The sequence below is a fragment of the Gouania willdenowi genome, chromosome 16 (genome assembly GCF_900634775.1).
Source record: "Gouania willdenowi chromosome 16, fGouWil2.1, whole genome shotgun sequence".
In the NCBI taxonomy this organism is placed as follows: Eukaryota; Metazoa; Chordata; class Actinopteri; order Blenniiformes; family Gobiesocidae; genus Gouania; species Gouania willdenowi.
Window position 1 is genome coordinate 37,659,876 of NC_041059.1, and position 27,646 is coordinate 37,687,521.

General features: G+C 39.7%; 1 protein-coding gene and 1 long non-coding RNA gene across 2 annotated transcripts; one reads left to right on the forward strand and one right to left on the reverse strand.

Moving 5' to 3' along the window:
• Window positions 1-3,864: 3,864 nt before the first annotated feature.
• LOC114478606 (uncharacterized) lies at window positions 3,865-6,483 on the reverse strand. Its single transcript, XR_003675882.1, has 3 exons — window positions 6,268-6,483; window positions 4,608-4,780; window positions 3,865-4,302 (listed from the first exon to the last, which is right to left on the reverse strand). It is a non-coding gene; the product is annotated as an uncharacterized LOC114478606 (long non-coding RNA).
• Window positions 4,641-26,999, forward strand: LOC114478605 (uncharacterized). Its single transcript, XM_028471779.1, has 4 exons — window positions 4,641-4,755; window positions 13,030-13,407; window positions 23,739-24,017; window positions 26,876-26,999. The coding sequence occupies exons 1-4, from the start codon at window positions 4,707-4,709 to the stop codon at window positions 26,953-26,955; spliced, it is 786 nt and encodes a 261-aa protein (XP_028327580.1). The 5' UTR covers window positions 4,641-4,706; the 3' UTR covers window positions 26,956-26,999.
• The last annotated feature ends 647 nt before the right edge of the window (window positions 27,000-27,646 follow it).

The following is a 27,646-nucleotide window of genomic DNA, read 5'->3' on the forward strand; positions in this document are numbered from 1 at the left end:
CCTTGAGCCGGGGGGGGGGGCATTGCCCCGTGCCTTGCGCTGTCCGGTGGGGGGGCTCATCGTGTGGGCGGCATCAAGGAAAGGCAATCTGGCGCACTCTTGGGTGCCTGGTCGGTGTGCCTGGGGGCCGGCGGGGCAACTTGCAGCATTCCATTGGTGCCCTCGGCGACTATGGGCGTGGTCGCTGTCCCTGGGGGCGCTGCTCTTGGTGCTGCTTCTGTTCCGGGTCCTTCTGGCCTGGGGTCTGGTCCCTGATGGCTCTGGGCCCGCCGGCGAGTGCCCGCTGGCTGCCCGTTCGGCGCAGCTCTGGCTGTCTGCTGGGCGTGGGCCTTGGCTCCGCTGCTGGGGTCTCGGGCGGGGGGCTCTCTGGGACCTCCCCTCGGGGGTTGGGTGCTTGGGTGTGGGTGGGTGGGGGGTGCGGGATGCTGGCGGGGGGCCTTGGAGTTAGGGGTTGGGGTCGGTGGCGGGATGCGCCGGGTGCTCGGCTGCTTGGGGCTTCCTCGGATGTGTGTGTGGGGGCGGTGGCTGCCTCTCAGCCTGGAATCTTGGGGGCGTCTGGGGGGTTGCTCGGCCGTTAGGGGGTGGCCTAGGGTTCCCTGGCCCCCACTCTTTCTGCTGGCCTGGCTGCATCTGCGGGCCCGGGGCAGTTCCTGGGTTTGCGGTAGCGGTTTTTTGCACATTTACTGGTATACGATGCACTGGCACGCCTTGGAATGTGGGATAAAATTTATACTGGGCTTAACTTAATCCCAAATACCTGCATTAGGTATTACCACTCATTCCTTCCCTCTGTCCACAGCCACCAACTTTATAGCTTAGCGTCACACCTGTCACTATACTGGCTTGATTACACAACATAATAAGCACAAAATATTCTACAACTTCACATCTCACCCTCACTGTAAAACAATCTATTCTTCCCCACCCTTTCTATTTCCTACCTTGAATCTCTCCTCCCTGCTCCCTTTCCCCTCCCCCTCCCTCTCCCTGTCCACTTCGGTGTAACACTGCTCTCCCTTTTTATATCCTCCCTATAATAAAAGATTTCTTAGCCTTCCTTAGGGAGGGCTGAGGGGTATTCCATAAAGGCGGGTTAACAAACTCTGGGTCTATCCATAAACTCTGGGTCAACCCTCCCCCTTGATGGGAAACTCTGGGTATCGGATTCAATTACAGCTGGTATGAAGTGGGTCAATCAACCCTGAGTATGTAAACCTTGGGTTACTTACGTGCACGCGCGATAAAAAGCCATCATCAATGGATCAAAGAATACTCAAACTGCCATGACAACCAAAAGGAAGATAGTGATTTATTCACCCTGATGGGTGAAATAAGCCGTTGTTTGATGAATATGAGCCTGTTCTAAAGGTGCGTTCAGTCTTCAGTGACTATAGTGGCTTAAATCACCCATAATTAGTCACACTTTTTGATCACTTCACCACTTTATTGCTTCAGTGATGTGACGAGCGGTGAATAACATGAATAAAATGTGTCTGAGGTGACGTGGCAGCAGCATAGGATGTCTACTTAGAGAGTCCTCCTGTTACACTGGATATAAAGACAGTGGCTGCTGCTTCATATAACATCATTTATATTGATTCTTAATGTAATATTGTCGCCAGAGTCATCTCAATGTCCTAAAATATGTCATTAAAAACACTGAAGCGGGACGTGAAGCCACGACCCATCGCTTTCAAGAGCAGTGTCACACTTCACTGCGCCATCATACCTTCAAAGATGTATGATCTACAGATTTAACTGTATAACAATATAAAACAACAATCAAGCCTTGAAAGTTGATTTATTTAAATGATCATCTCCTCCTTTATATTATCTACAGGTTTTTATCCAGAGAACTTTACTACAGACGTCAGTAAATGTTTTAATGCCGATCAACCTCTCAGTGACTTTCACTTAATGATCTACATCTACAATGTTATAAAGAAAATTACCGTTATCACAAAAAAAAAAAAAAAAAGGCGTAAAGCAACACAACATTAGTAATGATGTGAACACGTCTGTGGTGTGTGATGTTACTAATGTGTTTCAGAGAAAAGTAGTAAGGTTTATTAAAGTGTTCAGAAACGGTGTGGGCAGAGCCAGGTAGAAACCCAGGGTTTGTTTGATAAAACCTGTGTTATGGCAAAATTATTAGTTATGCTTAATAATATATTTACTCATATATTTACTCATATATCTTAATCCTTAAGCCTTGGGTTGTAACTTTCCATTGTGTGATTCTCATGTCTTCAACTTTGCTTCTAGCTCTGGGTCAGGCTACCTTTTCCAAAGCACATGATGTCCTCCCAAAACAATACTGAAATCTCACAAGGCCAGACGCATAGGCACCCTCTGTGTACACACTCACATGCCTACACACACTCACATAGTCACACATACACACCCCATACACATCCATTCATACACACAAATACATAAACGCACACACCTCCGTCTCCCATGACAATCAGCAGATACCAGAGAACTGGCTGTTTAGACCCAAGAAGAAAATGTCTTTTTCACTCTCTTCCCTCACCTCCTGCACTCTGTCTTTATCTCCCGGGGGGAGGAGGGAGGGGGACTGAGGGGGGATATACGTGATGAGTTAGAATTGTGTCTCACTCTTTCCTCGGATCGCCTGGCCGGGCGGTCACCAATTTTTGTCCCACTTTTATTTAGTTTTGAATAAAATAATTTTTTATTAATTCACCAACTCTTCAGTCTGGTCTTCTTCACTCACCAACGCAGAGGGTGTCGTTACAAGCCAAAACGAGGTAACCTTCCTTTTTTCCACCGTAACACCTGCCAGCGACCAGGTTTAGTTCATGGACAATGTTGCCATGGTAACATACTCAGAGAAGAACATACCTCGCGTTTAGGAATGAGATACTGAGAGTTTCCCTCATTTGAGCCTGAACATACTCAGAGTTTGAACATAACCTGCTTTATGGAATACCCCTCTGGTGATGTCACAATTAAGCAATAGAATAAATCAATTTATTTTATTGCAATAACAAAACATGCATTGCTGTCTCATAATGATTGCACTTCTTGTAGTGTTGACCTTTGACAGCATGTGCAGACAAGATAAAAAAAAAAAAAAAAGAAATACGCTCAAAATTGACCATGTATATAAGCAAGGCAGTGAATTTACAGCTTGCCGTACTTACTTCCTGTGTCTCGGAGCCGAAATGCACAATTTTTGGGCCTAAAAAAGTGTTCATTTTGTGTGAAATGCGGTATCAACGGACATGTTTTATTCCTTAGAATATGTGCTCAGTTTTTGGATAGAGTCTGAAATGGGCACGCTGGAGGCTCCGGAAGGTCGGTTTGCCAGGGAAACCTCTGTCAATCCGCCTTGAACACTATTTTATTTTGAAAATAATCCCCCCATTTTTGTTGGGATTTCACACAACCACAACAAATTACTGTAACAAATGACCACAACACATTTACAAGTTACTGCAACACTTTTACAAAAACTCAAAACAAATGAACAAATATGGAAACACTTTTACAACTACAATGTGCCTTTGTAAATCTGTCTCAACATTTGTACATTGTATTTTTTGTTAGATAATTATAGTATAGTATATTTGTTTTCAAAATTTGCAGATGTGTTGTGGTATTTGTAAATGTGTTTTGCACTTCTCAGCCAGTGTACTAAGCAAATAGTTAACAAAACTCAATTTGAAATGGAATTTTTTTTTTTAATTAAAATGCATCAGAAAGGCTAATGTACTGCTCATTTTGTGACACAACAAAAGAAAGCAAAGAGGTCATTGCATTTTCGTCATCGGTAGGCCGTTTCATTTAAGCGGTCGGGGGAACAGAGTAGAGCTGAGGCCACGTTTCCAGGTGCAGACCAAAGTGTATTTATAATTGCTTCAAAAGTAGGAAAGTACTTATGAGAAAATAGGCAAAAACAGTGTTAAAACATAAACAAGAGCTCCAAACATAGCTCAGTTCATGCAGCACTCTTCTTCAACAATGCAGCTGAGCAGCTTTTATAGGCTGACAAATGATCAAGCCCCAGCCTATTCTGAAGCACAGGCAAGTTCTTAAAAACAACAATTTTATTCATTCAAGCTATGCATTACAAATCTAACAATGTAAACACATTTCATAATCTCTACCAAATATATTTGTTTTATTAAGTTGACTATGTCTATCTTAAAAAAACAAACATCTAATTTAGCACAGCATTTATTCCAAACACCCCTCCTGCTCCTCACACAATGGTACGTCCTGGAAACTTCTTAAGGTGGTCCGGCGCCCTGGGGAATCTTTTAGCCGGAACACCTGGGACCAGACCAGAGATACAAAGTAAGTTCATTTTTCACACAATTATACATTTTACTATTCGTTTCACTCAAACTTTACTCTCTGTTGCAGGTCCACAACCATGGGAAATACAATCAATAAACAATTGTTTTAACGTCTATTACTTGTCCGACAAGTAATGGACTTGCTTCATTACAATGCTCCGTCCTCCGCATCCTACATGTTGTTTTTTGGTTTCATATTCTTTGTTTAAATGTTGTATAATTTATTGATCACTGAGTTTCCCTGTGTGAAATAAAGTTTTCTCTGAAAGTCTCACTCACGTCTGAAGGAGAAGAAGACAAAGAGGAAGTTTGTAGGAACGTCTTCACGTGATGGCTTCATAAAGTGTGAGTTTCTGCTGCAGGAGCTCACACTGCTTCATGAAGCTGAAGATGATGAAGCTCTGCAGCATCTTTTTCCTCCTCACAGGTAAGACTTTCAACTCCCATCAGAGCTGGAGATCAGTGAGATTAACAAGAAACAAAGACACATAAAGTGTAAAACTGATAGATCAATAAAGGAAAGAGATATGCAATGCATATTTTGTTATTGCAATTAAATAAATTTATTTATTTCATTGCATAATTGTGACCATCACCAGCCCTCCCTAGGGAAGGGTAAGAAATACTTTATTAAAGGGAGGATGTAAAAAAAGAGAGGGCAGTGTTACACCAAGGTGAGGGGTTGGAGAAGGGTGGGGAAGTTAACAGGGAAGAGGAATACAAGATAGGAAATGGAATGGGTGGGGAGTAGTCGATAGATTTCAAGTGATGCGATGTGAAATTGTGGTTGTGTATATTGTGCTTATTGTTGAGTTATCAAGCCAGGATTTGGGGCGCCATGGGGGGCTAGGTTGGGGTGCCTGGGGGCCGACGGGGAGACTCCCGGCGGCCCCCTGGTGCCTTATGCGGCTTGGGGTGTGGTCGTCCTCCCTGGGCGGGCTGCTCCTGGTGCTGCGTTCATTCCGGGTCCCTCTGGCCTGGGGTCGGGTCCCTGCTGGCTCTGGGCCCGGCGGCGGGTGCCCGCCGGCTGCCCGTTCGGCGTGGCTCTGGTCGTCTGCTGGGCGTGGGCTTCGGCTCCTCCGCTGGGGTCTCGGGCGGGGAGCTCTCTGGGCCCTCCCCTCGGGGGGTTGGGCGCGGGGGTGTGGGGGGGGTGGGGGGGGGATGGGGTGGGGGGTCTGGGGGTTGGGGGTTGGATTGGTGGCGTGGTGCGCTGGGTCCTTGGCTCCTTGGGGCTTTCTCGGGTGTGTATGGGGGGGGGCGATGGTTGCCTCTCGGTTTGGGATCGTGGGGGCGTTCGGGGGGCTGCTTGGCCGTGTGGTGGTCGCCGGGGGCCCCCGGATTGCCCGCTCTTGCTGCTGGCCTGGCTGCTTCCGGGGCCCGGGGGCGGCTCGTGGGTTTTGCAGTGGCGGTTCTTGGAAATACATTTGTCATGGATGCACTGGCCTTGGGCTGTGGGATAACACTCATACTGGGCTCAACCACAGACACGTTGTTCCCAAATACCTGTTTTATGGAATTTCCACTCACTTCTTCCTCTGCTCACAGCCACCACCATTATTCCTAAGCCGCACACTGGTCACCAAACTGGCTTGATAAATCATCACAGCTTTAATGAATCAGAGGAATCAAAGATGAAGTTTAACCTTTTATTTGCATAATCCAGTAAGAAACGAGAACAATGCGGTGATTAAACCATGATGAAATGCATTTCTAAGCTAATAAAGGTGAGGATTACATGAAGTAAAGTGAATCACTATTCTAAACTAATCTAGACTAACTATTGTAAAATCAAAGAATAAAATCATAACAAAGAGGGAAGACAGACGGGGGGGGGGGACGGACAAACGTATGTGGTGGATTGTGAGTGGAGTGTAAGTATGGGGTTGTATTGTAATTTAAGTGAGTCAGTTCTGCTGGTCCATTGTTCACTGGTCCATACCTTGAGATGCAGTCTGGTTGGACCTGGAGACGTTCTGGGTTTGCAGGAACAACGTCTGTGTAGCAGTATAGCTGCGCTGGCGTGCCGCCGTTGAGTTCTGTTTCGTTAAACAGCAGCGTTTCTACTGGCCGATCCACAACCCCTTCTGGGATGATCGCAGCCGGTTTCAGACTAAGAGGGACCACGGTTTGGTCCACGATTCAGCTGTTGGAAGGTCGGCTTTGCAACTACAAATAAAAGAAAAATGAAATGAAAGACTGGAAACATGAGGGAACACGTGTGAGCTTCAACGCCCGCGTCCAAAACTAAAGTTTCGGGCAGCGCGTCTTTTTTTAAAAGAATTTGGAGACGCCTTTTGCCTTTTGGAGGAGGTGTTTTTGTTGATCATTCTGAGATCATATCGGTGATTGGTCAATGTCTCTGCTTTCAGCTTGTGGGCGTGTCTCAAGTGTGGGTGTGTAGTGGAATGACATAGACAACAGAAGGAGTTCCTAAACATAAAAGAATGCCTAATAATTAATTCCACATATTTCAAAACATCTTTTCAAGTGAAGTTATACAGAATAATGCAGAGAAGACGGTCACTCAACTGGAAAGTGACAGCACATGTACATGCATTACTGCGTGACACTTTAATTTGATAATGCTGGTTATAAATCACAAAGCACTCTACTGGTGACACCAAGAAAGAGAACTGCTCAACAACACTTAAATGAAATGATATTTGACTGAATAAATCTAGAAATATTAGTGTAAATTAGCATTAAAGTTAGCCGATACCAATCAGTGGATATGTTAATATCGGGAGATAAATTGTTCGAGCTCTATTATATGTTAGTGTGACAATGACAATTTCATATGTTTCTGATGGCAAGTGTTAATTCAATTCAAATCAATTTTATTTGTATAAAGCAATTTCCAACAAAGTCATCTCAATGCGCTTATCAAAATATAAAATTCATAATAAGAAAGAAAAAACCCAACAACATCCACATGAACAAGCATTTAGCCAGCTAACAAAATCAACATCATAAACACCATTAAAGAAACATAAACAATTATTTAATATAGCCTCCATACTCTCCCAACAAGATATATCTCATGACACGGCAGCACATCAGTTGTTTGTGTTGGAAACACAGAAACACAGAGAAAATGACAACAACTTAGAACAGCCTCAGTGAGGAGCATCCACAAAGTCAATCCTTCCTTTTGTTCCATTCACTGTGAAAAGTATGAAACATGTTCTGATCTTACCTTTGCTGAAGCTCTGGTAGCTCAGGTGTTGGTCTCACATCTTTTAAAAGCTGTCATTTTTCCTCAAAACAAAGTTTCTTTATCATCTCTAGTGCTGTCATCCACACTGTAGTGTTATCCCACCCACTAGCTAGAGAACGTAGCAGCAGCGGTCACATGATATCAATTCACTAATGTACTGTGAACTTACGTATAGTACTTAGCATAGCACGGCTACGACGTAAATGGTTTTCATCTTGGGGACCTGACTGCGCATGCGCAAACACGTAAAATCACGCAATCAGAACGGAGGCAGAGGAGCAACGTTTTTTTTGGGAGGGGGCGTGGCCTCCCTCTGCCTTACAGCGGAGCGAAAAAAAAAAAAAAAAGACAGCTGTTCCAGGAAATAGCGCTGTTTAGTAATTTGGGCTATGAAACGCACAAAATGCGGACACTTTCAAACTAATTGGTACTGTAGGCTATTGGAAATGGAAAAATAAATAATTTATAATTATATGATAATTTTAAAAAAATAAATAAATAAAAAAACTATAATTAAATAATCAAAATATCAATTCACCCTTGGGTAGGCACTTGCCTACCTTGCCTACCCTGACAGCACGTCACTGATTATTTATATATACAGTATTTATATATATATATATATATATATATATATATATATATATATATATATATATATATATATTGGTTTTCTATATCGCCAAAATAGAAAACTCGATACATCTTGAATCTCGATATATCACCCAGCCCTAAATCCTAAATTATAAAACAGCCTAAATAAAAACATAAATTGTATATGAAGCACATGTGTTTATTTAATATACTTGCAGTTTATATAAAAATCAACACATTGTATATTTACTGTTAATTTCACGTTGCTTGTCTTTAAGTTAGACATTGACATTTTATTTTCATTATTATATATTTTCTTATAATTTCTCATACTCACTCATGTGGTTCTCTGGTATTTACTAATGACTTATTAGACACATTTATTACAGACTTTACATTATTTAACATTTTTTTAAAGCTGTTTTTATTTGTGGAGCTTGTGATTGGCTGATTTTTCATGGTGACATACGTTGTTCCTTCTGCTGTGGTAGACGTTAAAATCTCAGTTATTAATCTAACAGAACGTGTAACTGTGTCCCATCCTGATGCTCTTTAGGAAGATAAACTCTCTGTTCCAGTTTCCAACATATTTAAACCAGTTCTTGGTTTTTTTTCGTCGTAACGTCTTCATTCATCATCTCTGTTCTGAGTGGTTTCTGGGTTTGTTGACGCTGTCAGCACTAATCTCGCGAGAGCTGTCACTCAGGCCATTTCAGGTTTCAGTTCTCACGAGGCTAGTGACAGCATTCAGTTTAGTAAGGCATCTTTTAATTATTACTACATTGAAATACAGGATATTTACGGGAAAATACTAATACGGGAAGATGGCGGGAAAGAGGGGTAAAATACGGGAGTTTCCAGCCAAAACGCGATACTTGACAGGATTGTATTTGTGATGCCCTGCAACACGCACAGCACAAATTATTAAGGAGATTCTGAACGAACGCCTGCAATTTCAGTTCTGACAGACATTAAGACAAACAGTGCCATCCACAAAGCCCTACTACATGCTACATTACCTGCTTTAATAATTCAGTGAATTGAAAACTTTACAACTGATAAACTGCATCACACTGATACAGATCACACAGGATCTGACTCATTGGTTTGCTCTTTACACTCACACATATAGGACAGATACCTCAGTACTGCAATATCTAAAAATGTCTTATCACCAGACCTCAACACCAGGGGTGTGTGTGCGTGTGTGTGTGTATAATTGTGGTTAGTGTTGTTTATTGTGTTCGTGGCAGGTTTAGAGGCCTTCAGCACAGCCTGACACATCTGTCTGTCTGTGTCTGTTGAGCAGATATAAAAAGGCTTTAGTTCATATTTAATAGACTTTCAACTCCCATCAGAGCTGGAGATCAGTGAGATTAACAAGAATTCATTAAAAACACATTTAAATAAATAAAATGATATGATGCATCGTCTCTTCATAACCAGTGGTTCCTCTGTATAATAATAATAATAATAATAATAATAATAATAATAATAGGATAATAATAAACAAGTTAAAATTATTTGAAAAAGGGGTGCAGGATAATAACTTTTAAATGAAAGGAATAGCAGAAGTTACATTGAATTTGAAAGACAGTACGTTTTAAAGAAATCAAACAAAGTCCCCTCAAAAACCAAAAACTTAGAAAAGTAAAAAAAAAGCTTGAAGAAGAAGAAGAAAAAAAAAAAAACATTAGTAGAATTTAAAAGAAACAAGAAAATTCAGAAAGTTCAAGCAAATTTTTTTCAACAAAATCAAAAACACTAAAAGAAGTTCACAGAAAAAAGAAAGAAAGCTTTAAGATGTTCTCACATTATACATTTAAGGAAGTATAAGATAAAGAAGTTGATATGACACTGTTTGGCTTTTATTTTGAAAGGCAGTGGCTTAAAAGTAAAACTACTTGACATAATTGTGAATTTAGACAATACGAGAGAGTGAAGAGTTAAAGAGTGAAAAGCTGATCTGAACGTGATTTCCAACATAAACCTTTTGCTCCGTTTCTCCTTGTTCTCCTCTCGAATCTTCTACTGCTGCTGCTTGTCTCCTGCAACCAAACCAACACATGTAAAAATCCCTGTGGTTATTGTGTTCATGTTTTGTTAAAATCAGTGATTCTTATTTGTTGTCTTACATCATGTGTTACATTCCATCTAAACTCAGGATTAACTAAGTCTGACTCATTCACATTACATTTATCAGGGTGAGAGTGATCAGAATAAGCCCAAAAACAAAACTAAGAATCAAAAATATAATAAAAATATAATAAAACGGTATATGATATATTACTTGTTATTATTATTATTAATACTACTAAAAATAATACTAATAATAGTAATAATAATACTAATAATAATAATAATAATAATAATAATAATAATAATAATAATAATAATAATAATAATAATAATAATAATAATGAACTTTCTGTTGAGCTTCCTGAACCATTGAACTCTGAAAAATCATTTCATCATTTTTGCAGTGAAAATGTCTCCACTTCTGTTTTCCATTTCTTCATTTTAACCAAGTTACACAGTGAATGTGCAGAAAAGTCAGTTAAACAGTGACTTATAAAACAGACGCACAACAGAAATAAACTATGAAGGAGGAAGTTAACTCAGACCATGATAATAATCAGACTCATTTCAGCTGTTAACCGTCACTGCTTTAAAAAAAAAACCCAAAGCCCTCAATGTAGTAGAAACTAGTGACCAGTGACGTGCGGTTGGGGTAGGCAAGGTAAGCAGTGCCTACCCAAGGGTGAATTGATATTTTGAATTTTTGTTTTAATTTTTATGTAAATATAAATTATTTATTTTTCCATTTCCAATAGTCTACAGTACCTATAAGTTTGAAAATGTCCGCATTTTGTGCGTTTCATAGTCCAAATTACCAAACATCGGTCTTTCCTGGTACGGCTGCACAGTCTCACTCCGCTGTAAGGCAGGAGGAGGCCACGCCCCCTCCCAAAAGCACACGGCTGCTCTGCCTCTGTTCCCATAGTGTGTTTTTACGTGTTTGCGCATGTGCAGTCAGGTCCCCAAGATGAAAACCATTTACGCCCAAAGGCAGCGTAGAGAGCTGCCTTTGTAACCGCGCTACGCTAAATGCGATACGTACACAATGCATTAGTGAATTGATTACACGTGACCGCTGCTGCTACGTTCTCTAGCTAGTGGGCGGGATAACACTACAGGCAGGATGACAGCGCTAGAGATGATAGAGAAACTTTTCTTTGAGGAAAAACAACAGCTTTTAAAAGATGTGAGACCAACACCTGAGTTACCAGACCTTCAGCAAAGGTAAGGTCAGAACATGTTTCATACTTTTCACAGTGAATGGAACAAAAGGAAGGATTGACTTTGTGGATGCTCCTCACTGAGGCTGTTCTAAGTTGTTGTCATTTTCTCTGTGTTTCTGTTTCCAACACAAACAACAGATGTGCTGCCGTGTCATGAGATATATCTTGTTGGGAGAGTATGGAGGCTATATTAAATAATTGTTTATGTTTCTTTAATGGTGTTTATGATGTTGATTTTGTTAGAGGCTAAATTGTTCATGTGGCTCTTGTTCTGTTTTTTATTTCTTATTATGAATTTTATATTTTGATAAGCACATTGAGATGACTTTGTTGGACATTGCTTCATACAAATAAAGTCGATTTGAATTGAATTAACACTTAGCAGCAGGAACATATGAAATTGTCAATAGTGGTCTCGATTTGCAACGTGCCTACCCAACCCTAGTGGTCACGGCACGTCACTGCTGTAACACTACCTGGTACGAGCGCTCAGTGTAGCAGAAACCAGGGTAGCACTTTTCTTGAAGTTTTATACATAAGGCTGCCATTACGCTGTCATTTGTTGTCATTAGCATTAATAAGGTGTCATGAAGGCTGTCATTAAGTGTCGTTCATTAATTTATGACACCTTTGGATCTAGTCATTGGGGTTTAGGTAGGGATAGAAATGAGGTTAGTGTTAGGGGTTATGTCGGGAGAGAAAATGAATGAGTTCTGGTGACAGGAACTCCTTCTCTCTCCTTATAAGAGTAAATAAAAATAATAAAAGAAATAAAAGAACAAAGTAACAAAAACCTTCTCATTATAACAGGTCCAGGACTAAGTAAAAGCGGTAGAAGTCGGCACTTCACTGTGAGATTAAAAACAGATTATCATCCCACCCAATTTAAACATTTCAGAAAAATAAATAGTTAACATTTAGATATAAAAGATGAAGTGCTAAACAGTGATGTGCATGGGGGGGTTTGGGTTAGGAGTTACAGTAACAAACAAAACTTAATGACAGCCGTCATGACACCTTATTCATGCTAATGACAGGTGTTGTGTCATAATAACAGTGTAATGTCAGCCTTATGTATAAAACTTTAAGTGTTACTGAAACCAGCAACCCTCTAGTTACAAACCCACTTACGTAACCATCAGGCCACCATTCTGTTTGTGTAAATCATTGTTTAATGAAAATGTATTTTGTAGTTACAAAATTGAAATTTCGTCTTAAGTTGGCAGAAAATGTAAAACCAAACAAAATCTGATTTTTTTCCTAGAGAAGGTGGAGGTGTCATGTTGTAAGACACACAGCATCACAAGAAACTTTAATGATTCAGGTTTACTCAAATGAGAATAGCAGGTTGTAGACTTCCTTCCCTAAAGCAGAAATCTATATAAAACTCACTCAGAACTTTGAGTTACTTAAACTGCTGCTGAAATACAATTTTTTAGAGTGTGAGGGAGTGTCTGTTTGTGTCTGTGTAACTGTGAATGTCTGTCTGTCTGTCTGTCTGTCTGTGTAACTGTGTCTGTCTGTGTCTGTTGAGCAGATATAAAAAGGTTTTACTTCATATTTAATCTAATCCTATGACTCGTTCCAGGTGCGGCTGCTGCTCCATCTGTGATTTACCCGTTCACCTCCACCTGTGCCGTCCAAGGATCCACCGTCACGCTGCCCTGTTCCTTCACTCCACTCACATTCATCCAGGATGATGGTGGTAGGAAAGTTCAGCTGCAGGTTGTCAGAGTCGTCTGGTGTAAAAACCATGAAATATGTCAGGGTGAGACTCCATCTGTCTATGACAGTAAATCACCCCAAAAGCCTGGGTTTAAGTATCTTGGAGACATGAAGAGCAACTGCACTCTACAGATCAGTGACGTGCAGAAACAACACATCGGCATTTTTCGCTTCAGGATGGAGGTGAACTTCACCAAAGGACAATTTACCAACTATACAGGAGTCAGACTGAGAGTCATTGGTAAGATTACAAAGGAAACATCTGAATGACTTCTTTATTGAATTGGGTTGTTAGCTGGGTGTCCATCCTAAAACTAGAGAAGTGGATTACACTTCCATCGACCATTGCTGTCCCACCTGAAGACTAAGCTCCTGCTGGTATAGCTCTTATGGTCACTGCGGCACGCAACCCCCCTGTCCACAATAAATAACATATATTCTAAATGGATGATTTTGATTTTGATTTTGTTTCTGTGTTGATGACCCAGAGGGAGGGGCCGTGGGGTCCTCTGAGGTTTTGGTGAAACTGTTTGGGTTGGATGGGAGTGAATTTGAACGTAGTGGCTGTTTCAGTCTCCCTAAACGGTGACCAACTCCGTGTTGGCTCTGTCATGGTCGCCATGGTAGCCATGGTAACCATTGAGTATAGTCTGGTGACAACAGGGGGTGAAATGGGGGAAGGGGGGCCGGGGGGCTTCGGGCTCGGAGGTGGGCCCTGGCCCCCCTGGAGTTAGCTGAAATGTGTTGATAGTGGGACATGGTTGGGGTGTGGGGATGTGGGGGGGGGGGGGGGGTCTCTGGTGGTGATGAGACCCTGTCTCCTCCTTTCTCACCTCCTCCCCTGCTCATTCACATCTTCCACACAAATTATGATGAGAGCCACCGTGTAGTGCAGTGATGTGCGGTGAGGTTCGTGGCAGGTGAGGCACCGACTTTTTCAGAGTCAGCTATATAAATATTTGCACCTATTCATAGACCTCTTAATGGCCCACGTCACGAGTGATCTCACAACTCTAGCTGGACGCAATAACAGGAACGCCACTGGCTAAAGACTGTGGAGGCTAGTAATGTTACAGCTTTAGAATGTCATCTTGTTGTGTATTTGTGTGCCAAAATAGGAGGAATAACGTTAGTGACGTAAATTAAAGTTTTATAGGATTCCACTCATGCTCAGAAAAACAAAGACAATTGTGGTTTTGCCTCCAGGCTAAGCCCCGCCCAACAAATACATCACAGTGTTTACAAACAACCAAAGGGTCTATTGCAGGGGTCTCCAACTAAATTGGCAAGAGGTCCACTAACCCGATCAGCCCAGTAGACGAGGGTCCGGACATCCAAAAACACCCAATAATAATTCAGTTTTCTGTCCTTTTATTACATTGTAACCATGTCAACAAGTTGACAATAAAACTATCTTTATCTTTAAATTTATTCAACTGATTTTGTTGAAATTCATTCAAGTATATTATTTTCTTTTAGTACAAATCAAACCTTTCAACATCAATAACAGCACCAGGAAGCATAAAAATGAATACTGAATGTCTTAATACATTAGGTGCAAATGAATTACCTTCATAACCACTTAGAAAAAAATACATTCAGTGTTGTAAACAGCTGCTATTGCACATATACTTGCAAACATTGTATTTCAAAAGTGCAAATAGGAAACAAATGTTGCACCTTATAATGCATTAGATATAAAAATGTAAAACAATACTTCTATTAGTGCAACAAAAAACAAGTAAACATTTATGTTAACAAGCAAGTTTGTGAACTTGGCTCAGTGTGAGAAATTTGCATGGACACTGGCAGCCAATCTCATAAATCTAGGTAGGAATGGAGTCAAAGCGATTCTCAGACATGCATGCACATGGTCATTGGTCAGTTTAGTGTAGAGAAGGCTGACTCACAGCTATAGGTAGAGCCAAACATAATGTTAATGTGTACACCGCCACTTTGTTAAGTACAGAAAACTTTCGCACCTTTGCACAGTCTGCAGCCAAAATGTGACAGGGTCAGAGGATTCACATTGCTCTCTTAACACTACATCAGCCTGTAAATCTAATAGCTCCATTTGAAGGGCCTGTGCATTAGCCCATTTGTACACATGCATTGCCTCCCAATGTAAAGCCATCAAAACGAGCCCTAAAGTTTTCAATCAACTTTTGGATAAAGTCAGAATGAGCAGTGACATTGCTGCATCCTGTATCTCCTTCAGTGAAGGGAAATGTGTACAGTCCTGCTCAAGATCCATTTTCAGAATGTCCAGTTTCCTCTGAAAAGACTGGACAGCAGCCATCACGTCACACACACAATTGTCTTTCCCTTAAAGCTTCAGGTTGAGGTCATTTAAGTGCCCTGTGATGTCAACCAGAAAGGCCAGTGTGTCCACTTACTTTCCTCTTCTAAAAAGTGCAAAAACATCTGAGCCTTGTGACTCTTTTGTTGTGCAAGGAAATCTTTAATTTAATTTCTTATCTTCCAAAAGCGTGCCAGCACTTTTCCTTTACTCAACCATCTGACATTGGAGTGGTGGAGCAGGTCACTGGCAGGAGCATCTACTTCTGCTAAGACGATGCTGGTGAGCTGATGAAACCCTGAGAAAGTTAACTAGTTTGGTGATGGTGTTCAGCTTCTACAAAGTGCTCTGAAAATGTGGATCAGAGACACCATTTCGGAGCCAGTAAAAGTCTTTTTATGTTTACCCAAAATCCATTGTACTCAAAGTGAGTACTCATAGGCTCATTGCTGTGTTGCACGCTCATACTGTCCTTTCAGCTCACCGATTTTCCTCGTCCTCGCGGGTGATCCTGGGGGGTAATTTTCATTGAAAGTTTTGTGTCTTGTCTCGAAATGCCGCTTGATGTTTCCACTTTTAACAAAAGCAACAGACTCTGAACCAATAAGACACACGGGCCTTGTAGAACTCGATGAAGGCAAAATGGATGCATACGCCTCAGTCCACTCATCTCGAAAGATGTGGTTTTCAGAGTCCACTTTTCTCATTTTTGACATAATCCATTTACGTATCTCATAGTAATGTGTGCACAAGCCAAAAAGTGATCTCTCCGGACCCCGGCTCTTGCAAAGGACCCGACACTGACATAGCTGTCCTCGCGCACGCCTGTTCAAAAATAACTTTTGGTAAAAATTAATTTATATATTTTATTTCAGTACTTTTAAACAAAAATGTTTGGTGTTCCGCATAAAAAGGTCTTGGGGTCTGGACCTGGACCCGGTCTGCCAGTTGGGAACCCCTGGTTTATTGAGTAGCTTAAATTCACCATTCAATTGGCAGCTTGTACATTGACTACTGGTTGTGTATTATATCTCATATCAGCATTATTACACACACACATATATTTGACCATGGAAGATTGTTATATTCGTAGCGCCTCAGAGAAAGTGCGCATTTGCTGCAGCGTCATTGTTTTCTTAATTTGCCATTGCAATTCCACATTTACTACTCAATAAAAAAAACACTGCGGTGTATTTGTGGTCTTACCTTTACTCTTAGGGGCAGATTCACAAAAGGTTTAGTGGCATTAAAACGTGTGCACGTGTGCAAATGTCACTCCACGAGCTAATAAGGAGTACAAAGCCCATGCAATTCAAATTCCATTTAGCACCTTTCCCTCTGATGAATATGCATAGTAGGCGAGAGGAGTGAATGCAAACAAATTAAAGCAAGGAACGCAATGCAATTCATGAAATCTGGAACTGTTTGTGGTGATAGTTTTAGTACCAGAAAATACCACGACTGAGAAGGATGTGAAAACACACACAAACATCATCACTGCCGTAAATGTCGACAGAAAGTGGTCCAGTACGTGATCAGATGCATAATTTATGCATCATCACTGATGGTGACATAGAGTGTCCGTGACACAGTGCTGGTTTTAAAGTTGGTGTTTTTAAAAAAAAATAAGAGGAAAACCTTTTCATTTGTTTATTTAGTTTTCTACATTATTAAATGTTTGTGCAGCAGACAGAGAAGTCCATCTGCCTCAAATTTAACTTCCTCAAATGTCGGTGTGCTTGTGCACACTTACGTCTCCACATTATATGAGCAAAATGGTCAAATAAGGGCGGTCTGCACCAGTTCTGCTCGTGCACTAATGATTGCTGCAATCTTAGTGAATTCCGCGTAGCAGGTGAAGAAACTGCATCACTAAAGGATTTAGGGAAGCAACTGAATTACCACCCTTTATTTAAGATCTTTGTGCTTCTGGCCCTTAGTGTTCTACACACTGATAAAACTCAATTATGTTCTCAATTTAATCAAGAATAACAGAAAGGAAATTTGAATGAAAGATTATTCAAATTAAATGTAAATTTCAAATGGAATTTGTATTCATCATCAAATTCTATCAAATTTGTTATAATTACATTTGAAGATCTTAGTTAACTACAGCTTGCAGAATTAACCTTATTTTTTACCCCTCCAGCAAAGGTGATTCAACTCATGCAACTTAGAAAAGTTGGCAACACATTCAATTCTACAGTAGCACTTCCAGTGATGAGATGGCTAAAAACAGGAAACAAGTGTGTGGCGCTTGGTGTCTCGTGGAGCACCATGGCTGCATTGGCCCATTCCTCCTGACAGAACTGGTGTAACTGGTGTAGTCAGGTTTGTCGGTCGCCTGGCTCGCACACGCCTTTTCAGATCTGCCCTCAAATTTTCGAGGGGATTCAGATCAGGGCTTTGTGATGGCCACTCCAAGACATTGACTTTGTTGTCCTCAAGACACTTCTTAACTATTGTGGCAATAGACCTATTTCATGACAACCGGAAGTAGCGCCTCCTGGTGCCGAGTAACTTCCTGTTTTTGCAGTCTAAGGGAAAATAGCTCTTATTTTTTGAACAGCGTTGCTCAACTTGCCAGCTTGCAATCGCAGCGGCGAATACCCAAAAAGGTTAGCTTCGTGAATTAACCGCTATCTACAACATATGAAGTATAAACATTGTAATAAAGAAACCTAATTTAGTCTGCTAAAATATTCAAAATGTTTAAAGAGAGGCATGTTATATTACTTTAAATTATATTTTAACATTAACATGTGTTTGTTTTATTTACCTGTGGGTGGATGTGCCATAGCAGCTCCATAGCTTTAGCATGGCTAGCTTGCTGTGAGAGGACAAGCTGCCATTTCTGAGGCCTCTCGAAGGCGGACTCCACATAATGTTCTTTCTTCAAGATGCCGTCTATTTTATGAAGAGCTCTAGTTCCTGCCGTGCAACTCACATGTCAGTTAACCTATCAGGAGCTTCCAAAGCAAGGACATCATCATTGTTTAAAGACATAGTAATTTTTGTGTGTAAACTTTTGACCTCGAAAAAGAAATTCTTTCTGTCATTATTGTGTCATTAGCATGAATGAGTCATGAAGGCTGTCATTAAGTGTCGTTTGCTAAATTATGACACCTTTAGAGCTCCAGTGGCGTTTTTGGGTTAGGTAGAGGGATCTCGTGGAGTTAGGTTTGCTTTTATTTTCTCTTGATGAAACCTCCTGAATGGTTCTAGACTGTTCAGTTCAGTGTTACTCGGGTTTCTCTCTACCGTACACCGTTCATCAAGGAGTTTGTGAAGGTGTATCAGAGGTGGGAGTGTCTGAGATGTGTTCAGAGACCAGAAGCAGGTAGGCCGGATTCACTCAGCCAGAACTGAGTTTTCTTGGCTAACCCTGGAGATAGACTATGTGGATTCAAGATATGAATGAGCATGGGATGTGGATGTGTAGTACAAAATCAGTGTAGTGGGTGTGTAAGCAGTGTGGTGAATATTGAACAGGGAACAGAAGTGAGGGATGGGCAGAGGTGTAAACAGTATTAACATATATCCTACTCAAGTAGAAGCAGTGACGTGCAGTCAGGGTAGGCAAGGTAGGCAGTGCCTACCCAAGGGTGAAATGTTATTTTGATTATTTGTTTTAATTATAATATAATTATCAATTATTTATTTTTTCCATTTCCGATAGCCTACAGTACCTATAAGTTTGAAAGTGTCAGCATTTTTCATAGCCCAAATAACTAAACATGGGGCCGCACTACTACCGGTCACTGCATCAACGTGCTGTTGTTATCAAACACATACAGATATAATGAAGACGACACATCCCTCAGGGCTCATGAAAAGAACAAAAAAAAAACAAGAAGAGGATGAAAAGAAAAAACATGATAGTGGTAAGTGAGAATGTGTAAGATATGTGTTACATTATAAAAAAGTTTGTCCCAGTTAGTCCCAGGTACTTTGTCCCAAACTCCCACCAGAAAAGTTTACTGTACATTTAAGTGTGTGTAAAGTAAATTCAGCCATTTACTTCTAAACACATTCATAAAGTGTGTTTATATGTATTTATTAATCATTCATATTTGACAGTGTGGTTAACAACAAACTTCTGTGTTATGACAAACTTAGAACACATATTTATTCTTACTTTACACCAATTTTAACAGCTTTATGTTAAGAAGTATTCCAGCTTTGCTTACATATCATAAGTCTTGTTGCTAATGACTGTGTACATACTGTACATTCATAGACACACAATAAGTTAGTCCTTTGCTGCCAATTATATTTTCTCCCAGAATAAAGTGTTTGTTGTCAAATGATAAAACTGATACATCCATAAATGTTCTGCTACAGCCTAAATGTTACATTAAATAAAATGTTAACTTGAAGCATTAAAGTTGTTACTGTTTGTTAATGATCATTAATTATTCCAAACATATCTCAAATGTTTAGTGTTTGTGTAGCATGTACATTTCTTTACTTTACTTTATGTAAACCAACCAAATACATTGTGTTCTTTTTTTCGTTCTTCCTCATGGTGTTTTGTTGAAGTTTTTTGGACCATCATCATCACCACAACAACAACACCAACAACAACAACAACATCAGCAGCAGCAGCAACAGCAGACCTCTCTACTTATTTAGTTTAACTTTTTAAAACACATTTTAAAGTTTCAAATATATCATGGGAGCTATAATATGACCACACAAATATTAGTCTTAATTGCTTCTTATTCTATTTTATTTCTAGCAGAATCAACCTCAAATCATGAGATGGGTCTTGAAGAAGAGGAGTAGGACATGATGGTACCTTCATGCAGCAGCAGCAGCAGCACAGCCTTCCATCACCACCTCCTCCCCACCCCATGACACCACGTCACCAGAACAGAAGATACTCAAATAATAGCAAATCACATAATATCAGATGATCCTGCGTTGTGGCTAAAAGCTATCCATGACAATGCTTGGTATCAAATTGTGAGAAAAGAACCAAATAACAGACATGGACTTCTCCAAAGTTCAGAAAACTCACCTCAGAGATTCACCAAAGAAAATTACAAAATGACAATGTTCATGGTTAGTGTACTCTTACTTTCCACTTTCATTTTGTTGTTTTTTTGCTTGGTTGCATTTTTATCATACTTAAAATTTTGCACATTTCAGTTGTGTTTGTTTTTCTGGCATTTACTGTATATATTGTGTGTAAAGTTTGCATTTAGTTTAGATAGCTATGTTATTTATTTTGATTATTTAATAAAGTATTTATTTACTGATCCGTCGTCCTGGACTTCATTCATCATCATTCTGGGGCCGGGAGGCCTCATAGTCCTTCTTGCCTAGGGCCCCCAGGGGGTCTAGAAACTCCCCTGGCCACACCCCCTCCCCGAAAGTACATTGCTGCTCTGCCTCTGTTTCCGTCGCGTGTTTATGTGTTTGCTCATGCACAGTCAGTTCCCCAAGATGAAAACCATTTAAGTAAAAAGGCAGCTCTCTACGCTGCCTTTGGCTATAACTGCGCTATGCTAAAGGCTATACGTAAGTTCACAGTGCATTAGTGAATTGATATCATGTGGCCGCTGCTGCTACGTTCTCTAGCTAGAAGCGGGATAACACTACAGGCAGGATGACAGCACTAGAGATGATAGAGAAACTTTCTCTTGAGGAAAAACAGCAGCTTTTAAAAGATGTGAGACCAACACCTGAGTTACCAGACCTTCAGCAAAGATAAGGTCAGAACATTGTTTGTATGTTCTACAGTGAAAGGAAGGATTTGCTTTGTGGATGTTCCTCACTGAGTCTGTTGTGAGTTGTTGTTGTTGTTATTTTCTCCGTGTTTCTGTGTTTCCAACACAAACAACAGATGTGCTGCCGTGTCATGAGATATATCTTGTTGGGAGAGTATGGAGGCTATATTAAATAATTGTTTATGTTTATTTAATGGTGTTTATGATGTTGATTTTGTTAGAGGCTAAATGCTTGTTCATGTGAATTTTGTTGGGTTTTTTCTTTCATATTATGGATTTTATATTTTGATAAGCACATTGAGATTACTTTGTAGTAAATTGCGCTATACAAATAAAGTTTCATTGAATTGAATTAACACTTGCCAGCAGAAACATATGGAATTGTCATTGGTGTTGACCGTGGTGGTCTCGATTTGCAACTCCCTGCCTACCCTACCCTAGTGCTCACGTCACGTCACTCAGTAGAAGTAATGTTACTTGATTGAAATTGTACTCAAGTACAAGTACAAAGTAGCTCAATTAAATAGTACTCAAAGTAAAAGTTACAAGTTACTTTCACCCCCACCTTTATTTATGCTAATAAATCTTGCCATGGTTCCCTTGCATTCAGTAAACATCTGATGTATAAACTTAAAAAACAAGAGACAATCTTGCGCAATAACAATAAATTGTACTACTTATTGTAATTTGTATAGTTTTAGGGTGACATTTGATCATTCTGTTCAGGGACTATCGATGAAAATAGCCTTCTGGCTAAATCTGGAACATTGTCCCTGTAAAATAAACCAATAAAAACATTAACTCTACAACTGTTTTGACTCGGCACATTACGTTTAATTTGATTGGTCGGCTATGATGAGATGCATTTGATTGTTGTCTGGTCATTTCATTTTTTCGTAGTTTCACAATGTCCGTTGATCATTTTAAAACAAAAAATAATAATTTACTCAGTAAATTGGTGTAGAAATGTAACAAATGGCTTTACCAATTTTAAAATGTACATAAGTACAAGTAAAATTACTATTTTAGAAATGTACTCAAAAAAGTACAAGTACCTTTAAAGCAACTCAACTCAAAGCAACAGTGAGTACTTAAGTACATGTCATCCATTACTTTTGTTAAAGCTCTGATTTTACTACTGCGATGACTTCTCCGTGTAGTTGGTGTCACACAAAACACAGCTTGGCATTGTATCGACCCGCATTAAATGTAACACCGACCTGCAGTTCACCCGCCTGGTGAAACAGAGCAGGAGAGATGAACACGAGCTTTGAGGCGAGGCTGGCAGACAAGCTACAAAAGTATAAACACCTTTAAAACCTGTACTAGGAGTACAGAGAAGTGCTAAAGATTGTGGGACATTAATGGAAACTATTAAGTGGCGGTGCACCCAGGTATGTAAGCTCTGAGCCCATTGTGCCTGAGTATGTTTGAGCCTTTAGGGTAACAAACAACACTTAATGACAGCCTTCATGACACTTTATTCACCTAAATGACAGGTGTCATTCATAATCGCGGTGTCGGACTGGGGGGGTAAAGGGTCCTGAGTACCCAGGGCCCAAGGCAGGGGTGCCTCAGAAGTCTGTTTTATATATGTGTACGAAAATGCATTTTAAATGTTTTAGATTTTTTTATATTGGAATGAAAAGGGCCCTGTGTGAAAATAAGCTATTTGTTAAGCACAGTTGTGCACTAAAACCATTATTCATGCTGCATCAGAGCCCTAGCTACCACCCCCTCTAAACAGTGGTGCTGCGCTATGGATGGAGCGGGAGATACACAGCAGCATGTTATTCCTCAAGAAAAAAATAAAAAAAACAGGTCAAAAACGCAAAGAAAGGAAGGAGAGGGAGAGAAGGTGAAATGAATGAAATCTGCTGCTTACGCAGTTCTTCTGAGGTGAGCTTTAAAACACTCACAGCTTTTTTAGGCAATATATTATTTTGTTTGAAATAAACTATGTGCACTGATGCATATTTAAATGCTGGAACATTCCTTTTGCATGTCAAATCTAAATAGGAAACATCATTATAGGAAACATCATCATATATATATATTTTTTTTTACGTTTTGCTGCCACAAAGTAGGTGTCCAGAGTGTCCCCATGATTCTAATCATTCTATCTTTACCTTTTATTAACCTTTGTACATGTTTGCTTTGTGTGTGTGTTAGTTATAGGCCCCTCCCCCCCAAAAAAGGTAAATAAAAAATGTGGTGCCCTTGTTCATCATAATGACAGTGAAATGTCAGCCTCATGTATAAATCTTCAAGTAAAGTAGTTCCGGAATTTCAAACAGAAGTTCAAATTTAAGTATAAGTATAAGAGTTTCCCTGCCAAAACGGGATACTTGACAGGTTTGGTCAAGGCCTTCGTCTTTCACAGAGGCAGCTGGGGTTAGATTCTCTGTGTGAGTTTTGTCCATCAGAAGCATATTCTGATGGACAAAAAGAGGAAATCAATAGGTTAATTAGCATGAATGTTTCAGGATAAGGTTGCCACATTAGGTCTCTGAGCAAAGTTGTGTCTTTTTCCAACAGAATCGACTCAAATGACGATCAACAGCTCACAGACGGAGGCGGCCCTCCCACGAGGCCACGCCCTAAAACTCCACTGCACGTCTTTATGCACCTTCCACCAACTGAAGGTCAAATGGTACAGAAATGCCCACGCCCTCCCAGAGTCAGGCCCCACCCTCCAGCTCAGCTCACTGACCCCAGAGGATTCTGGGAATTATACCTGTGCCCTGAGCACCAATGAGAAGACGAAGTCGCTGCCCTACAGGCTGAAGGTGGAGGAGCAGGAAGGAAGTTCTGCTGGTGAGGAACCTTTGGTTACATTCACAAGGTTTTAAACTTGGAGTGAAGAAAAAAACCACCATGATGGGTTGTTTATTCGACTAATGAAGGAAGCGTATTGCATTCAATTGAATAAACCTCAAATAAAAATAATTTGGGGTTTCGTGCAAATTTTGGGTTTTGTTGTAAGAACAAATTTTTTTCAGTTTTTCGTGCACTATTTTAGTTTCACTTTGTGTGCTAATTTTCAGTTTTGTTTTTCTGACAATTTTTTTTCAGTTTTCTGTGCAAATTTTTTGTTTTGTTTTTCTGACAATTTTTTCTTCTTCTGTTTTTCATGCTAATATTTTGTTTGGTTTTACGAACTCATTTTTTTCTGTTTTTTGTGCTAATTTTTTGTTTTGTTTTTGCATAATTTTTTTCTGAGTTTAGAGGAATTTTGAAACAACAGATGCATTTATTTCTTTATTGAAAGCAAACATGGCCGGCTTGTAGTGTTGTGGTAGTCGAGACCGATCTTGAGACCAAATTTTAAAGGTCTCAGTCTCGTCTCGGACTCTGAAGCATTTTGACTCGGTCTTGTCTCGGACTCGGGATTTTCCGTCAAGACCGTTCGACACCAGCACTAATTCCTGTTATTTTTAAACTTTTTTATAATGTGATAATAACACGGAGAAGAACGGGATAAAACAATCCTTTATTCATTATTTAATCCACCCCGTATAATGACCACAACCTTCCTTAATGTGACTGAGTGACGTGTGTGACACACTCATACGTGTGTGGCTACGGTGTCAGTTTGGACCGCGGAGCGCAAGGGAGATATGAACTAATCACCGGTAAAAATCCCAGTAAAACTCCAGAAAACAATCACCAGTAATAAATATTATCTCCCTGGTAAAGACAGTAGCTCTAATAACAGGTAAAATGATAAACTGATGATATTACAGCCTGTGAAGGCTGGATAGGGGACGCACTTACTCTGCTTCTGGGTCCTAGTGCCAGCCGACAGGTGAAGCCTGTTCCGTTTACCGTGTTTACTGAGGTCCGTGTGTGTTTAATAAGTCTGTGTGTGTTTAATAAGTTTGTGTGTGTTTAATAAGTCTGTGTGTGTTTAATAAGTCTGTGTGTGTTTAATAAGTCTGTGTGTGTTTAATAAGTCCGTGTGTGTCTGTGTGAAAGTCTCCATGTTTATGTCTCTGTCCATCCACTCTTTTCATTATATCCATGTCTTTTAAGGCTTTACTACATAATGTCAGCTGTAGTCCAGGCCGCCGCCATCTTGGATTATGTCGTCACCAACGCGTCATCACCGCAGAGTTGCACTAACGCAGAATGAGTCAAATAACTGTAAAGAGGTCTTATATTAGTCTATTATCTTTTTAAAGTGGTGTTTTTTTGTGTCTTTAGACTCCAATTACATTTATGTATATAATATGTTCCCCACAATATAAACAGGTTCACAATATAATTATTTTTTATAGTTATAGAATAATAATAATTCTCAACAAGAACTATTGATTAATTTGTCACATGACTTTTCCAGGGTTTGAGTTTGTTTTATTTAGTTTCACATCTACCTGTAGCTCTATGTTTTTTACACTGATGACAACTTGTTTGTAGTTTTATTTCAGAAAGTTTCACTTTTACGGTTACAGTTGGAAACCTTTGTAAATTGAATATCCTAGTTACATTACAGCAACCAAATTAAACTATATCAACTAAGTGAATTAATAAAAATAACCTGTGTAAAGGCTTTTTCACACTAAAAAATTATCTTGTGAAATCTGTGACCTGTTGACCTGCACAACTCAAAGAATCAGAATCAAGAATCATTATTTCTTGGCAGAAATGCTTTTAAACACTTGCTGTACATTCAGCTGACATAAAAATCTTGTTTTCAAATATGTAAAATAATTGTGAATTTATCAGTAGCAGTAGTAGTTTTAATATTTTAGTTAATTTTTTGCAGGCACCTTTTTTGTCTGTCAAATGTATTTAAAATAAACTAAAATTAAAGAGAGAATGTTATTTAACTGTTGAACCTTGCTATAATTTCATTTATTTATAAAAAAATTTAAATTAAAAAAAAAAATGTTGATGGTCTTGACTCGGTCTCGGCTCCCGAAAGTCTTGGTCTTGTCTTGGTCTCGGTGCATTCTGTTCTCGGGCAAGCCTTGGTCTCGGATAGTGTGGTCTTGAACACAACACTAGCTGCTTGTTTAAATTGATAAAAAATGTACTTTCAACTTGGTTTGAGACACTGGACGATAGTTCAATATTCTATAGATGATATTGATGGCATTACATAGTTAGGCTATGGAATTTTTTACACAGGCACCTGAGGACTTTGCAGTTGTTCAGAAGGAAAGCCCATTCAGATCTGCGGGACATAGAGACATTTCTCCAGGATCAGCTGAACAGATATGGCATGTTCCATCATGGATAGACAATATAATGATGCATTTGAAATGTATTCAGGCTAGCTATGTGGTCACTCAAGATATGATCAGGAGACTGCTGAAAACACCCAAAATGGGTAGAGAATTGAAGTGTGTAGTAAGGAGTCACTATAGGATTAATGTTCTCGCAACATTTCCAAGTATCTCGATAATTCAGAAAATTTCCTCCAAATATTTTTTTAAAATTCCACTGAAAAATAGAAGAAAAAAATAGACTGAAAAATAGAAGAAAGTCGCCCAAAACACAAACCAAAAAATATAAATCATTCAGAAAAAACAGATTTCAGTGAATGCAATACGCTTCCATAACTAATATCTATTTTAATTGGCGTTACATTTTTATCTGACTAAAATAGACTAAAATGAATGGAAACAAGGGATAACTCATGAACTGATGCTGTGAACTGTGTGTTTCAGGTCTGAATGTGAAGCTGATCCTTGGGGTTGTGTTTGGTGTTATTCTGATCACTCTCACACTCTTCTTCTTTAGACGGTAACTCAATGAGTCAGAATATGTTTATCCTGACTTAGTTCCACTTTGTGCTTTATTCATACTGAGAAAAGGGAAAAGGTCATGTACACAGATTAGTTTTGCTCTGGTGTTCTACTTGTGCCAGCAATTGTTCAACATTTAAAAGGATTTTTAAAAATAGCACTGTTTGATTCCAGAGTTGTCCTCAGTTTGTTTCCAACAGATAAATTGTGAACTACTGAGGCCATAAACTGATTAGAAAATGATTTTGCCCCGATTTTGACTTTCAAAAAAAAAAAAGTTGAATCTGCAGGTCTCAGTCAATCAAGACTTTTAATCTTAAAAGAGAGAGAGTATCAAACATCATCTATTAGCAAAGCATTCTTTATATGTCTGTAACAGAGAACAGGTACAGATCTATTCTTTATATGGCTATGACAGAGGACAGAAGACATTTTTAAGGACACAGGTCAACAATTAATTCACTCTGATTGCTTTATTTTTTTCTGCTTAAAGTTTGATAATTAAAATAAACGAAACATGAAGCCCAGTGATACAACGTGCTGTGAGTTCTTAACGTGTAAACTCAGAGTAACAAAACCCCTGCTTTCTGCTGACCAACCACTAGGGGGGAAATTTAAAACCTGTCTTGATTATGGGCGGAGCTCCTAAAGCTGAAGGACACGCCCACTCAGGCAGTGCACAGTGCTCCACAG